This window comes from Anopheles cruzii, chromosome 2, assembly GCF_943734635.1.
Source record: "Anopheles cruzii chromosome 2, idAnoCruzAS_RS32_06, whole genome shotgun sequence".
Lineage (NCBI taxonomy): Eukaryota > Metazoa > Arthropoda > Insecta > Diptera > Culicidae > Anopheles > Anopheles cruzii.
This window is the reverse complement of record NC_069144.1, coordinates 5,027,374-5,043,012: the sequence shown is the minus strand read 5'-3', so window position 1 is coordinate 5,043,012 and position 15,639 is coordinate 5,027,374. Positions and strand designations below refer to the sequence as shown.

The 15,639-nt window shown below is 52.1% G+C and overlaps 2 protein-coding genes across 3 annotated transcripts; one reads left to right on the top strand and one right to left on the bottom strand.

Moving 5' to 3' along the window:
• The first annotated feature begins 984 nt into the window (after nucleotides 1-984).
• On the top strand, nucleotides 985-11,179 carry LOC128269310 (uncharacterized). The gene is made up of 7 exons (XM_053006744.1): nucleotides 985-2,005; nucleotides 6,241-6,731; nucleotides 7,348-7,556; nucleotides 8,927-9,758; nucleotides 9,837-10,117; nucleotides 10,179-10,325; nucleotides 10,403-11,179. The coding sequence occupies exons 2-7, from the start codon at nucleotides 6,466-6,468 to the stop codon at nucleotides 10,519-10,521; spliced, it is 1,854 nt and encodes a 617-aa protein (XP_052862704.1). The 5' UTR covers nucleotides 985-2,005; nucleotides 6,241-6,465; the 3' UTR covers nucleotides 10,522-11,179.
• Nucleotides 11,180-11,426: 247 nt separating this feature from the next.
• LOC128268646 (protein SERAC1) lies at nucleotides 11,427-15,224 on the bottom strand. Of its 2 annotated transcripts, none has more exons than XM_053005801.1 (5): nucleotides 14,732-15,224; nucleotides 14,232-14,554; nucleotides 13,469-14,170; nucleotides 13,128-13,400; nucleotides 11,427-12,848 (listed from the first exon to the last, which is right to left on the bottom strand). In XM_053005801.1, exons 1-5 carry the CDS (start codon nucleotides 14,788-14,790, stop codon nucleotides 11,719-11,721), a joined length of 2,487 nt encoding a protein of 828 aa, XP_052861761.1. In that variant the 5' UTR covers nucleotides 14,791-15,224; the 3' UTR covers nucleotides 11,427-11,718. The 2 variants fall into 2 exon arrangements, with proteins under 2 accessions (XP_052861761.1, XP_052861762.1); XM_053005802.1 differs by having other exon boundaries at nucleotides 13,341-13,400.
• Between the last annotated feature and the right edge of the window lie 415 nt (nucleotides 15,225-15,639).

Below are 15,639 nucleotides of genomic sequence, written 5' to 3'. Positions count from 1 at the left end.
GACGGTCTTTGTCGGTCGGAGGCTTATACTTCAACCGACGAACAGTCTTCGACCGATACCGAGACCCTTCCTTCGAACGATCAAATTGAATTGAAAGAAAAGTTCGTAGATTCAAAGCTAAACCGGATGAGTGCACAGCGAGTTGCATACTTTAAGGCGCAATTTCACCAGCATCCCCACGAAGCGCTCGCTTCGGCGGGAAATTTGCAACCCCTTTCGTTTTGCATATTCTTTTTGCGTTCTAGTTGGACGCGTGCAACAACGCGTGCCCTGACCAGCCTCACCAGCAACGCGGAGCGCGCGGTACGCAAGCGCATATGGCGCGGCGCAATTATTGGCAGCGTGACCACGTGCAGCGCGTTTGTTGTTTGGTCGTCGCATCATCCGGCCCCAAACAGTGCTTCTTCCGTCTCAGTCGCCGCGGGATGGGAAAATATCTGGCAATCGGTCAAGGTGGGCGCGAAACGAATCGGAAGGAAATCACGCCGTTCTGTCGCGAAGTGCATTTAGCGTGGAACAAAGGCAGCGACAACCGAATTGGTGGTCGAAGAGCCACGAACACTTGTGTGCAGCATGGTGGTGTGCGTTGTGGCCACGGTTTTTGGGAGCGCACACAAAAAGGAATCGATGCGTTTGCTAATGGAGTGAAACAATATTAAAAAAAAGAAGAGCTGATAATTGCGTTTTGTAATTCATTTGAGAGGGTTCCGGTAAATGTAACGGAATTAATTATCCGGCTTCGATGTGATGGTGACACTGCTTTAGTACCCTTTAGTAGCTCCAAAGTGCAATTGTTGCAATTAAATGTGTCATAAATTTATGAAACGCTGCACAATCGCCCCACTCACACGGCACGCAGTGTACGGTCGCGGTCAATTGTGCGCGCGCGTGTAGTGGTGGAACCACACGCCGCGGTGATTGTTGAGCGTTCGCAACACACTCGTGTGTTTCTGTGGTCAGTCGAGTTTTTCGTTTCGCCCCGAGCGCAAGTGTCGAAGTGCCGCACGAAGAGACGCACGCCGCGCTGTGATCGTGCGCGAACCTGTGCCGCGGCCGCAACACGCATTTGCCACGGGGATCTCGTCACGGCCTTTCTCGACCCCCGCTCGACTTTCGCCTTCGAAACGTTCTCGTTCTATACCGTCCACCCCCCGTCCCCCTTTGGGTCACTTAATGTCTTATCTTGTCCCCTGGTGAAACCGAGCGGTGAGTGACCTTGGACGAACGGCCCGTGGTATGGTTGAATCGAAAAGTTTAAATTCAAACCCAACGAAATTGTACAACGCAAACACGTGGGCCGTCTCGGGGTGATGGGTGCCAAAATGTAACGCCAAAGCAGTGTGACCAGCTAAGGAGTTAAAGTGTGTGATTTAAGGAGGTTCAAACCCGAGTTCGGATTGTGTCTTTTGTTCCGATTGTCAACCCTTCCGCCGTTCGGTAGTTCGCGGAAGCGCCATTAGAACCGCGCGCGTAATCGACCATCGACGCGGCGCGTGCTCTGTGTTGTGGTGCGTGTGTGTGCGTGTGTGTTCCCGTTGCGTTGTCACCTCTACCAACGCACCGGATTATGCGTGTGGCCGCTAGCCGTCGTTCAAATAGAACCGAATAAAAATCATAAAAAACGCATCGTCGGGCGCCCAGTTTTTGGTGGTTCAGCATAATATGCGTAACTTCGGTACGCACGCATTTCCCTTTCGTTTTGCCGTTGACGCCAGTGTGTGTGTGTGTGTGTGCGCATATTAGGCAATAGATTCGACTCCCCGCGTGTGTCTCGCCGTAATAGTTCGGCCTGTTGGCAATCCATCGTCGTTGGCGAAGGGATTAGCTGTGGGGGCGACACTTTCGGTTTTGGGGACGAGCGTCTTTTTGGCGCCCAAGACGACGATCGTCCGCGATCATCATCCATTGCCTCCTCTGTTGGTGATCTTCTTGCGGTTGAATGTACGAATGACAGAAGCCGAGTCGCAGGCCGCAGACGGAAGCTGAGAAAGAAGCGCGTTTCAAGGTGAGTAATTACCGAAAAAAACGATTATTTCGTGGAACGTGGTCTTTTTGTGGGTCTTTACCATGGGAACATACAGCACCAGCGGCAGAGCGATACGGAGCAAAGTCCTCGCTGATCATCGATCATCGCAGGTTCAAAACAATGTGAGAGATTACCCGTAGCCGCGAGATGACGGTGGCACAATAGAGACGATAATATTTTCTTACCCTGTTTTACCCACCATTCAAGGTGATTATTATTTAAAAAACTCGCCTACCCTGCAGCCAAGTGTTTGTTTTCCTCGATGATTTTAATGATTCGCAGAAACCAAATGGCCCCAGCAACAGAGTGGGCCATCAACCAAGAAGGGAGGTCACAGAAGATAGTCCTGAGAGACAACAAAATTCTTGTTACACATCCAACAGCCGAACAAACGACGGTCAAAGGCGGGATAAATTTAGTTCCGCATCTCACAACAAACAGCTGTCCAAATACTGGCCGCCTCGTCCCTCGGTTTCCACAGGCTTTTTATACTCGTTCCGGTCGGCGGTAAATAGTTTTGAAAAAACCGGGGGCCTAACTGGGGCCGCCGACGGTTCTTCGGTCAACGGAAAACAACGACAACCACTGCACTGTACTTCCTCGGGGTGCCGCCACCTTCCCGGCAGAGATGGTCTAAAATTAGCCCATCAACTGGCGGATAGACACCGCAAGCTGTAGAAGGCGGGGAGGCTAGTTTTGAACCTCCCCCCGAGCCCAGACGGTGCTAAATATGACCGTAAACAGGTTGAAACGGTCGCGTCAAAACAGGACCGGGACAAGACACGACGACGACGCTGCGCCGCCTGCTGCCCCCTGCGGCCGTAAACCGTCGTGGTCACGTCTTAATGCTGCCGGTCGTCTTGTCTTCTGATAAGCCACCGGCCGGGGGCTACGATAGCCGATAGCAGCCATGGCGGCAACCACTAATCTTCTGCGTGACGCGAAGGCCACCAAGATCGAGAAAGTGCCTCGTAAACGGTGACGCCAACGACCGGCGCTGTCTGAAAGATGTGGGGTTTGGGTTCAGTGAACCCACTACGGCGGGGTGTAGTGTGAGGGCTGTTTTAGTTTAGTTTTTGGGTCCTGTAAGATCCTCGATGGGGGACCCGGAACTGTGGTTATCTTCTGTCGGAGCACGGAGCATCCAATGACGTTTTCAAAGGTTTCCAAGAATTTCACTATGCCCCCGCCACCGTTATCAGTCACCTTATGTGGGTCATCGGTAAAGTTCTCGGCGGGTCGCCCAGATGTAGTAATCGCTTCGAAGTGCGGCTCATCTGAAACCATGTGGCTTTTACGGCGGACGGCGGAACCGCCAGGCTGGGCTTATCAGTTTGTTCCCATTGACGTCGATTAAGGATGGCGACACGAACGGCACATTTAATTGTCCACAAAGAACCGATTTAACGACAAGCCATGTGAAGTGGCTCGAATGAAGGGTTGGCATCCCCAGCACGACGATACTCACTGACCGGACATGATAACACCCTGTCGTGTGCTATCAATTGGTTTAGAAAGTTTGCAAAAATAACGTGAAAGTCCGACTGGCGACTATTAGTGCCGGCGGTGCAGGTACGTGCCTCCTGCCAATTACACCCAACCTGTGTCCCAAGTTGGTAATTATTGTCCCTAGTCCGGAATGCCGGAGCTCTCGTTTCTTCCATACACGTTTTACGTGATCCTTAAATGCCGTAATCTGGAACCGCACCAGACCCGAGAGAGGGAACACCGCCCGGAGGTTCGTTATCGCTAATCATCCTCCGTGTGTGTTGTATTGTCATCTGGTGGGTATTCATTATCTTACAGCCACGGAGTGATAAGCGACTGCCACCGCCCAACCGGCGATTAAATCTCAAGCGCAACTCATCGAAGGGGCCGATTGGTCCGAGCACCAGCGACTGGACGAAGCGAAACACAACAACTGCATCTGGTGGATAATTTATTCCCCTTATGCAAATGGGACCTACGCTACAGCCGGGCATCAACGGGCTGTACTTCTTGAGTTCCCGAGAATAAATCCAGGGACCGGGGAGCAAAAACAGATGACAGTAAAAATTAGAAACCCGGCGAGCGGCTTCAAGTTACGCGCCGAGAACTGGTTCCGAAACGTGACTTGGGACGTCAGATTACGATTGAAAAATAGCCGCACTACCTAGGCATTTGATTCCAGCTGGCTAGCTGGTGTCTCTCTAGCATTATGTGATCGTGCGTCGTGGAGTCTATTAGCCGCCGTACCCTCGTGGTGGTGTGCGGGGTGTGCATGAGCATAGAAGCGAATGATAAGGCAAGCTCTACCCACCACCCAGGGTACACATAGCTCAATAGTGTAGACAAATTCCTGGCGCAGTCTCGCACTATCGGGGCCGGAGGTTGCCGCATGTTCCAACAAGTGATAAGGGTTTGTGATAGGTGTGTAAATGTCTGTATTGAAACAGTGACTTCATGCTGCAAACAAGCGTATTCGCTGTGATCATTCCGGTCTCTGCCAAATGCTTCCGGGTTCGTGCAGATCTCTGGAAGGCGCACGAGTCCAAAACAATAAAAACTGTAGCACTGGATGGTGGACTATGAGTTGTCCCTATAATGTCCCTGGTTGTGCTCAGTTGAACGGTTCTCGAGTTGAACGTGAGCCTATGTATCGAGGGGAGGCAAGATAAGAACTTGAGCCACAAGTAGGTTAATTGTACTGCTGTGTACTTCACTAACTGCGCGCAGTATTTGTGTGAGTTGGTCAGTTTTGAAGAGCCTTTGCAGGGCCAGTGAATGATTCACCTTGCGATGAACAATTCATGGGCAACTACCGACCGTAAATCAGCTGTGGATACATCGATAAAGACCCCCGCGCGAAGCGAAGGGTTCGGTTGGGCGACCTTGGACTTTGATTGCATATCGCGGCAACCAAACGTCAGAAAGTGCACCAAACTGTCGGCGCCGCCGCCGCCACCACAAACGAAACGTTGCTTTGGTCAGCAACACACAGCCCACTTCTGTTGATTTTGCGGGCAATCGATTACGGCACACCGGTAACCGCGATACCGGCGCGTGTGGAGGGGAGTCTCAACACGCGCCGCCAATTGCCAAAGTGGCGTAAAAATGGTTTCCTTGTGACCGACCGGGCGTAATAGACTATTGATTCGACCAACGTTCGACTCTTTGGTGGTTGCGATTGCGGCCAGTGTTCGGCTTGGGGGTTCGCAGGTCGCATGTGTCAACTGTTGTCTGTCGAAGGACTGAGGTTGATTGCAAGTTCTTAGCTCTCTCGCGAGGACCAAAAACTATATCACCCTTACGCAGGGTACGTTGGGCAACATTAGCGTCGTAGGAAAACTAGAAACCGAAGCGCAACAAGGGAAACGCATCCAATAACCGCAACACAAAAACCGCTAATTATTCAACCGAACCGCGGCACACAACGCATGCCACGGCGGGAGGCGGCTCTGCATGTTGAGCCTTTGTGCGAGGTTTCAACGATATAAGCGGAAGTTGTCCGCTCCGCGGGTCCGGGGCCCCATACGTTTTCGTTTCATTCAGCGGCGCGCGCAAGGTGACCTGACGTCGCGGATTGCGCAGGTGAAACGCAGCGAACCCTTCGTACGTCTATGGGCCCTCCGTGGTAACGGAATTGATTTTTTCTTCCTGACTTTGTGCCCATTAATCAAACAGCATCAACAGCAGTTGTGGGTTGACAACTTTCACAAGGTTCCTCTCTCAAGTAGTGGATCCTCTCAAGTTCAGGACCCTTTTTTAAATTATGCAAAGAGAGAGTCGGTGAACAAACGAAAGATGTGAGTGGAGATCTGGAAGATCACTCAATTAGCACCGTCTCGCATGTGATCGCTCCCAATCAGCTGTGACCGAGCATCTGACGGAGTCACGTTTCTTGGTCCTCCTGTAATCTCCTGACAGCCTGTTGGGTAGATTAACCTAATTCCCCGGTAATCTCCCGGAGAGGCGCGTGATCTTGCACACTGATTGTGAGCTGCCAACAGTGATTGTCCGCTAGAAACAATCGAGTGAAATCATCAAGACAACAGTGCCGCATATGGAACACAAACGTGCTCTCTGTCTCTCTCTTCATCCGTCAATGAATGCTGGCCGCACCCTGAAACAAAGCCTCTCCTCCCTGTGGTCCCTCTCGGGCAAAAAGTCAATTGACCGACCACGAGTTCAACCGTACACTAACGACCTGCCCATACGTTTTGCATGCATTTCAGATCAATCAACCCCAATCAAGTGCCCCCGGAATTACGGAGTTAGCAACACGGGGCCCGAAACAACTTCTAAACATCCAAAAGTTCAAGAAGGGAGCGGCACTACGCAAACACCGACGAAGACGATGCACCGCGCTCAAGTGGCGTAAATTGGCTGATTGGTCCCGGCTGTAAGGTGTGCTTCGTCGTGAACACATTTCCTTGACGATTGCGCAGCATAAGAGCTTGATGAACGTTACAAACTCCGGCACTGGCAGCGTCCCGGTGGGTTGTCTATTGTTTAGCGCCGCCGATCCCAGCGGTGCGCTGATCGATAGCAACACCAGAAGCAACCTGGCGATGGCGATGGAACCGCCAAGGATGTGGACAGGTGGCGAGCCTTCGTGTGGCTTTGCGGAAAGCAAACTACCGCTGACGGTCTGTGCCACGATGGCGGCGGACAGTTACGAGGCGCCTATGACGTCCAAATCGAACGACGGAGCCGTCGCGGTGGAGTAAGTATATGTTGCTACATCCATCACTGTCTGTCTGGTTTGGCATAGGAAATGGATGCGCGATCCTCTCTAGTTTCTCCGTAGGTTATCTTATCGAAAGCTAGTTCCAGTTCGTCGAGTTTCATTAGGGAAATTTCCATACCGCGGTCAATCAGCAGCTCCGTTCGGTTCTCAGGCTCTCAGATAAAATTGATTTTCACACGTACTAATCGCAACCCGAAAAGCTGATGCCAAATCAAAGCGGGGAGGATTAGACACACAGAGTTAAGGGGCGGATGCGTGGGCGCGGGTGTGTCCGATAAGCATCGATCGCTTGGTAGCAGCTGTTATATGTTCCACCGGGCAGTAGTGGCCGGCTATCATTTGATTCGCGTTGGCAACAACACGGAAACGCGGGCACGCGTTTATCAACTCAGTCCATTAGGGTTGATTTAGTGTAGGGGCACCTCTTGACGCGAAGCAAAGTAGGGCAAGTGCAGCGCGCTTTGGTAGACAAACAGAACAAAGTCAGAGGATATGCGCCAGGTACCTCAAATATCGATATGTCTCGGCTCAGCGGGTTGACACTTCTATAAATACTTCGCCACTAAAAGGGTTTCCTACGTTCCATCTGCAGCACTCCGAACAATCGCATTCGCATGGCGCTGGGAGTGCTGATCCGGCTGATGCTTCCCCTGACGCACGGTGTAGCACGTGGCTGGAAAGGGCTCCGGGGCCTGAGTGTGCTCGCGCTGCTCCGGAAAGTGCGTGAAAGCCACGGACTGCTGACGACTCTGTTTGCCTTCGCCGCCAACACGGTTTCGATGAGCCTGTCATCGGTGCAAGGTAAGTCCACGCCGCGGGCGACGGGCCGCGATCGGATCGGGACGACAGGCCACACGTGCACGCGGCAAACGAATGTACCGAACGAACAACAAAACCCGCAGGATCATATGTACCACCGCCTGACTTGAATGTATATTTTCGTGCCACGGTGTCAACAACCTACTCTGCCTACCACCGTCATCTGGGTGGCCCCTGTTTCACGCGGTGTCCGCTTGGTGGTTGGACTGCCAGCGGCGCTGCAGTTCCTTCAGCATTTCGCGCAACTCGGCGAGCAGCGCGTTACGCAGCGCGTTCAGATCTTCGTACCGGGTGATGGTGGCGTTCACGGTTTGCAGCAATGCCTGCAGCTCAAGGTCGCGACTCTGACGACTTTCCGGCACATCGATATACGGACTGGGAATCACTCCGTCGACGCCGCTGATAACGGTTCCCAGTTCGATCAGCACGAAGACAGCAATCACGAGGCAGCAGCGCGCGATGCACTTCATTTCGTTTGCGCAAAGTGAAGCCGCATTTTTACACTGTGGCACGTGTCTCTTATATTGTCAAGGGGGCATGTGATAGAAATCGCACTATGATCACCAACGGCATACCCATTGGTGCTTGGGGGGAGCGGTAATCGAAAGCCGTACGCCAAACGACTGAATAATGGGATCGCTCATGTTCTCGTTATACTTCCTGAATTACACCTACAATTGGCTGGTAAGCGATCTGTCTCGCAAATCAAAAATCAATCAGCAACTTGTTTGGCGAAATCATGAACTTGAACTTGAAATTATTCTTCATGAAATCATTGTGAAAAAGCGACATTATTTATCGGCCCGAAGTGAATCAAGTGGTTGTTGAATGTCCCATGATGGTGAGGGAAAATACGGAAACTGGCCACTCCAGACACGACGGTTCATTTATGTAACGCGCCACTTCAGACATAATAGCCGAGGGGATGTTATCAAACTCAAACAAATCCGCGCTGCTCGGCCGAGGTTTGGTTTATGTAAAAGTGCGAAAACCCCCCAGGTAACCTTCAGGTGGACATTCCAGACCATCAAGTCGGGGGGCCGTTAGGTGTCGGTAGGAAATTAGCCATCATCCGGCTCGTGCCGGTTGGTGGCCTGATAATACGTCAAGAATCGATACGGGTTGGGATAAAAATAATTCCAATCCAATTAGCGAACGGCAACCAAGTGGCCGCAGGATCAAGGTACCACCAGGGGCCACCATTCGGGTTTGAGCGTTCACGGTGGTGCAACCGTTAGTGATGGTTGCCCCGAACCACCTCCGGACGTCGTTCGCCACGATCGAATGGCCTAGTGCTAGTGCCAGCCAGCAACTTTCGTCCTGTCTCACCTGGTTACTATTGATCGTTCTAGTTGCCCACCGGATCGATCCGTTGCTGCGTGTAATCAAACTGCGCAAGGACTCCTCCACCTCGACGGCGATCAAGTCCGGACCGGATCTGCAACCTGCCACCCCGCATCAACTGCTCGCCGTAGCCCGAGTACCGCGTCCGCTATCGGAGCAGTGTGTCGATCTGGTGGTGCTGGCGGAACCTCCACCAGGCGAACCGATCCGGGCGGATATTGTGCTCATCCACGGACTGCACGGATCGCTGGTCAACACGTGGAAGCAGGGTCTGTGGAACAGCGAAGGGCGCCTGGTTAACTTCGAGCGTCCGCCGAAACCTCCGTTGAGGCCTCCGAAACGGCAGCGCCATTCGCGGGCGAACCTTTTCGGACCACCGCACATTTCAAAGCGACCCAAGTTTGATGCAGTACCGGCCGTTTGCGTTCCGGTGGACTTGGCGAGCGACGACAGCCTGTCGTCGCCCGATGGCTACAACGAATCCCGGTCCACGTCGTACGAATACGCCCAGCAACGGTTTACGTACGAATGCGGAGAACCGGACGAGGTGCACTTTGCCGACGACGTTGAGTACAGCTTTCCGACCTTCCGATTGCGCCTTGAGGAACAGGATGGTCGGACGCGTGGAAGCGAGGAGGTTCCGGAGTCGGTCTTCGTCGGTGCCCGGCCGATCAGTGGCGGTAAGCGGAGGCTACCGAAACCGAAGAAGGATGAAAACTGGTCCGCTTGTTGGCCAGGCGATTGGTTGCCACTGGATTGTCCCGGAGTGCGCGTGATAGCCCTGAACTATACCACCGATCCGTACCTTTGGCGACCGGTGTGGATCACCAAGCGGAATAGGTAGGTCGGATCGTGGCGTGGGGTGCGAACGCGTGGAATCAGTTTCTCTAAATGCCTCTTCCTGTTTCCGTTTTGCAGATCGAGTCTGGTGGATCGTGCACGGGAGATGAGCGATCTTCTGATAGCCAAGGGTGTCGGCCGGGGCCATCCGATCGTGTGGGTTGGCCACTCGAAGGGTGGCATCTTTATCAAGCAAATCATCGTGGACGCCTGGGAGAGTGGCCGTCCGGCCGCCGAACCACTATGGCGCATGTCCCGCGGCACGTTCTTCTATTCCGTACCGCACCGGGGTTCGCCGCTGGCCGACTTTAATCTGCCGTTGCTGCGGCAATCGGTGGAGTTGCTGGAAATACAGAAAAGTAAGTGACAGCTGCGAGTGCTGTGGAACGGCCATATGAGACTAAGCATTGATCGTTTTAGATTGTCCAAGTATTCTGGAACTACACAGTCGCTTCGTGGCCCTGTACCACAGTGGCCAGCTGAAGATTGACGTGTTTAGCTTCGTCGAAACGGCCCTCACGCTTATGTCCGTACTGTACCTGCGCATCATCGGGATAGATTCAGCTGGTAAGCCGTCCGTCCAGGGCCTCTAGATGTTAGTCCCCTTGGGTGTATCGACTAAAAGGTGCTTTTCTCTCCCCTAGATCCCGGTATCGGAGAGGTCTGTGGTGTGCATCTGGATCATCGAGAAATATGTAAGCCTCGTAGCCGCGGATGCATTCTTTATACGGAGCTGGTCAAAATGATCAACCGTGTAAGCTAAAGGGCAAGCCAGATAGAGAGAGAGTTGCGGCGTGTTTGAAAGAGATGAGGAAAGGAATACAAGAGGACAGTGTCGTCCTTCAGGAGTGTTTAGCAGTCGCAAGTCGGATATTTGTTCTAAAATATTTTACTAAGATTAAACGCAGTTACCACCAGAGAACAGGTTTTGCTCCGCGAAGAGGCGCCTCATACCTCCGCGGACCGCGTAATCAAGAATGTCGACAGAAGGAAGTGTCCACCACCGGGACCCGATGTTGTTTGTATCGTTATCGCTTGTTTTACCTGTTATGTTTTAGTTATATGTTTCATGCGTGTGTTTTATGTTTTTTGTACCATAACTTAACGAAGAACTAAGCCTAAGTCAACCCTAGAAGCTGCTGCAGCAAACAATAATTACGGTAATAAGCGTGTGTTTGTGTGGTTCGAGAGACAGCAAAGCTGCTCCTGTGAAGGATCGTGCGGGTTGGTGGTCCTTCGGCCAACGTATGCCAGATGCTAGTTTGTGATACAAGGTTAGAATTACCTATTGTAAGGGAAAGAGCGAAGATTAAGGATCACGAGCCTATTTGCCGATCATACTTCACTCTTTCCCACACGCTTCTCCCAAAGCCACCAGTCTGTCGATCAGCAAAAAAGACGAAGAATGCTAATGATAAAAAAAGACAAAACTCACAATCGACATTGTATTTTCTTCCGAAAGAAAGTTAAGAAAACGAATGCCTCTGCATCGTCGCCCTTTGTTTTGAATGGTGATCGTAAGGCGAAACCTTAGCTTCTTATGTCTGTCTAATGATTGTGTCTCATTTGATGATCACCTCTCTAAATTCAATCGTTTCTTTCGTAAGTTGCATACAGTCAAACAGTCTATCGTTTGCCACAAATGAAGAAACCCGATTGCCATTATTATTTATCAAATACAACGGTTCAGTTCCTTTTATTGTTGCTAAATACTTGCACGGTATAAAAAATCTTTGTCATAATGCTTTGTTGCAGGTTTTCTGCCAGTCGGTAGTCCGGACCGGTTCAGTTTTAAAAATAAATAAATTCACGACGACGACGAGCGACAGTGAGCTTCACTCTCGATCGCGTATGTGTTTGTTTGTGCGCCACAAGCACTTATTAATAGAGTTCAGGCGGCCAACGAGTCGGCATCACAGCACTGCACGTTGGTCAATCCCAGCGCTTCCGTAGCGCGGATTTAGATGAAAATATTCATCAACTGTTCGAACTGCTTCAGCTGAGTGTAGAGCACTGAAAGGGCCGATGACGCAACTCCGGCTGGTGTGGTCTTTCGTGTGCCATGGTAAATCTGCGCCGCATGGTTGGCACTCTGCACTTTTACCTCCGCCGCGGGCTCATGCTTGCTCGTCTGCTCTCGAATGGCCCCCTCTATTGCGCCACGAAGCCGCTGGTAGAGGAACGATTGCCGGCAGAACGGTTTGCTGAGATTCAGGTGATCCTCGCTGGTGAGGTAAAAGTCTCCGGCATCGATGCGAGCCGAAGATTCCGGTACGACGTGGATGGACAGTTTGAAAGACGTCAGCAGGGTGGGCTTGCCCTCGCCAAGGCTAATGATTTCGGGCTTCCGCGGTCCCAGATGGTCGATCGCTCGGAGGAACGTCTTGTTAAGATGCAGCAACTGGGTCGAATTTTCCTCGAGTTCACGAACCTCTACCGAGGGCCACACCAGGGCCGAAGTGTGTTGCTTCAGCTTTGCCACGCTGCTTCCTCGGTGCGGTGTGCCCAGGAACATGACCACTTTGGAGTTTTCCGCAAGGCGCCTGATCCGCGGGTCACTGCTTTCGAGTGCCTGCACCATAATGCTCTTGATCAGCAGGCCACCCATCGAGTGGCCCACCCAGATGATTGGGCGATCTTGTCCAACGTTCGAGGTGGCCAACTTTTCCAGAAACTCAGAGGCACGCTTCTGCAGCTTGCCGTCGTACTTCTCGCAGGGGCAGCCTGTCGCGGACCACTGGGACAGCGACGATTCGTAGTTGAGACCCAGGACGCGAATGTTAGGAAAGTCTTTCGGGAGCCATTCCATTGGCCAGCAGAACGATCGTTGACCAGCATCGAGAGGTTCCTGCATCCAATGCTCGCCGGAAACGCTGAACGCCTCTTCTGACGAGGTTCCGGTGGCTCGTTCTTCACCAGCAAGTGGCACGTCCGGATAGACGACGGTCCAGTCGGAGCCGAGCGGTTCCTCCTGCTGTAGAGCTTCGATGAGCTCTTTGGTTTCGGTATCACTGATCGACGGATCACGCGGTTTCGGTGTGGTCGACTCCTGGAACGTAAGCAGCTCGTCTTCGTATGCTGTTATGCCCTCTGCAAGGAATGCAACAACAAAATAATTTTGTAAGAATAATTCAGGTTTAAAACGGAGGCCCAAGCAGGATGATCGATTGTGAAACCAAAAACATGTCCTCGTCAAACAACTAGTACCGGGAATGAATGAATGCCACCACTCGCCACAACAAAAAAGTGTCGGTAAGCTAAATGCCTGATTTTGGGGGAGCTGGGAGAGGTCCTTTTGCGAGGAATGGGAGGAAAGCAGCGTTAGAACGAACCGTTACAGAGGCTGTGCACGTCTCGCTCTTCGCTTACCTTCTGCAGCATGCTCTCGCTCCTCGAAGGAAGACTTTTTTGCAGACCAACTCCAGTGGGTCCCATGGAACGCCTCGGCAGGCTTTTGCGACGGCCGATTGGTGGCCATGGCGTTTGCGTTTGTCGTCGGTGAAGTCGCAGTACTATTAGTAGTAGTGGTCGTTTGTGGAGGACTTACGGTGGACACTAAGTGAACTGACGTGTTTTTCTTACCTAGCAAACTGGCGGCCTGTGGTTTGAGGTCCTTCTGACGCCACGTCACAAACACACCTCCTGTAGGAAAAAAAAGCGACACAGTTATTGGTAAATCCGGTCACGTCCAATGTTCACCCAAAGCTCACCTAAAAGCCCATGGATAAATACAACATCAACGGCAGGTTTCGCTTGTTGGCGTCCGCGCGGGTGCAGCGGATACACCTTCGGCGCATACCGGAACCCATTCGGATCGTCCTGATCGAGATTCTCGAGCGTCAGGTCGGCCGTCACCTGAATGCGCATATCAACATCGCGCTTCCAGCGCGCCAAAATGTGGAGCCATCCGCTGGCGAAGAACTCATAGCCGCGTCCCTCGAACGCGGACAGATTCGCCACCACGCGGCTGACCAGCAGCTTCATGTCGATGTCGTTTTGGAACAGTTTCTCCACCTCGATCAGCTGCAGCAGGCCACCGGACTGGATGATTCGCCGACAGTTCTCCTCACCTTCCGTACCGATAAGACCGGTCAGATGTACCAGAGCGCTAAGGCCTTGTTTAAGCTGATCGTACTCGAACCGCGAGGGGGACATCGCGAAGGTGACCTCATCACCATCCGGTTCGCGGATGTGTCCCGAGCTGCCGAACGTTTGCTCGAGCGCATACTCGGCGCACTTGTGCGGTTTGAGCAACTCGAGCAGCCCCTTCATTTCGCCCAGTACCTCACGCATCTGCTTGAAGACTCCGTACTGGCGCGGCGGAAGCAACCAGCGGGTGTCGCAGTGGCAGCGGGCAAGCGAAATGGCAGTCTGATAGTCGCATAGCTGAGCCAGGTGCTGGAAATCCCAATCTAAAGGGAAGAAGCATACTTTAGTGCCCGGTCCGGACAACCCATTCCCACCGGAACTCACCCTTCAAGTGATCGATCTGGGCAAGCTGCTGCACTGCCTTCAACCGCTCCGTCTGGTTGCCCTGCTGGGCGATCCGCAGCAGCCGCCAGGCCACCGAGTGTTTCAATGCCTTCCACCATTTCTCAAAGGGCTGCACAATGGCGCTCATCAGCCGATTCCGGTTCTCTTCGTTGGCCGCCCGTTCGCGCAGCGATTGGCGGTAAATGTGGTGCTTGATGTAGATGTAATCGGGGCGCTTCCGATCGATGTCCAGGGCGCGGGTGTCAACGAGTGACGTCAGTGCCGCATAGGTCCGGTATGCCTCATAGCTCAGTACGCCAACTCTAAAAATAGCGAAGGGATGTTGTTGTTTTCGCGCCATTAGTTCATCGGTTAGTAGGAAGCTATCTGCTACGCAATTCGCAAATCCCCCCGCCCACCATCCGGTGGCGCCGTCTCAAGGCCGCCCACGGGGGAGGTGTGTCCGGTGGACTTGTTTACTACTTGATGCGTCTACTTACAGCGAAGCTACGCCGCAACCAGAGAAGAGTTTTGCGCACCTCTTGTACTCGATTTGCATGGTTTTTAAGTGTCTTTTCAAAAAGTCTATTTAGCGTGTTCCGCTCTCTCGTTTGAGAATCTTTCTTCGGACTGTGACTGTGGTTTAGTACGACATTTCAAAATCACGGACAAACGCCACAAAGAATTTGGATTCAACACGCACGAGGATCCGGATTTTCAGCAGAATCTTGGCGCCTACTTAGCAAGTGAAACTATCACAAATATTAAAGGCACTTTTCAACTCGCTTCGTTCAGACACTTCGTTCTCACTTTTGGCACTTTTACGATAATAAAACTGTGTACTTTCTGGCACGGGAAAAAGTCTGTGTTTTGATAGTTCTTTCTCTTGGGTGGGCACGTCTTGGGTGCGCCTTCACGTTTGGTCACTTTGGTCAGATATCGCAGGATCCGTTTTTCTGCGATCGTTTTTTCTGACTATCGCCTCGGCGATCAGTCGCGCCCTTTTAAAGGGTTCCGATGTTTTCGTGGCCGAGACAATAACAAAACACATCACGCCATCACCAAGAAAAAAGAAGAAAGCAAGAAAGTCAAGAAAAACAAATATGTTTACTTGGCAAAGGAATCAGCTGTGTGCAGGGCTGCCTTGCAGGGTGTCGAGAGGCTCGCAGCCCTGTCAGCCTAACCATTTGAGTTTATGGAAACTTTACCCTCAATTTACGTCCTGGTAATCTCGTGTCGATTCTGTGAGACACTTTACTATCGTTATATCAATACAATTAGACTTTCGTAACCTGCTAAATCATTCGAGAGCCGGCCAACTATTAGCTTTAAGCGGTTAGGTTTCCTACCCACCGTTGTCGTTTGACAGCTCAGCAATCGTTCAGCACTCGCTGGCAACACTGGCACG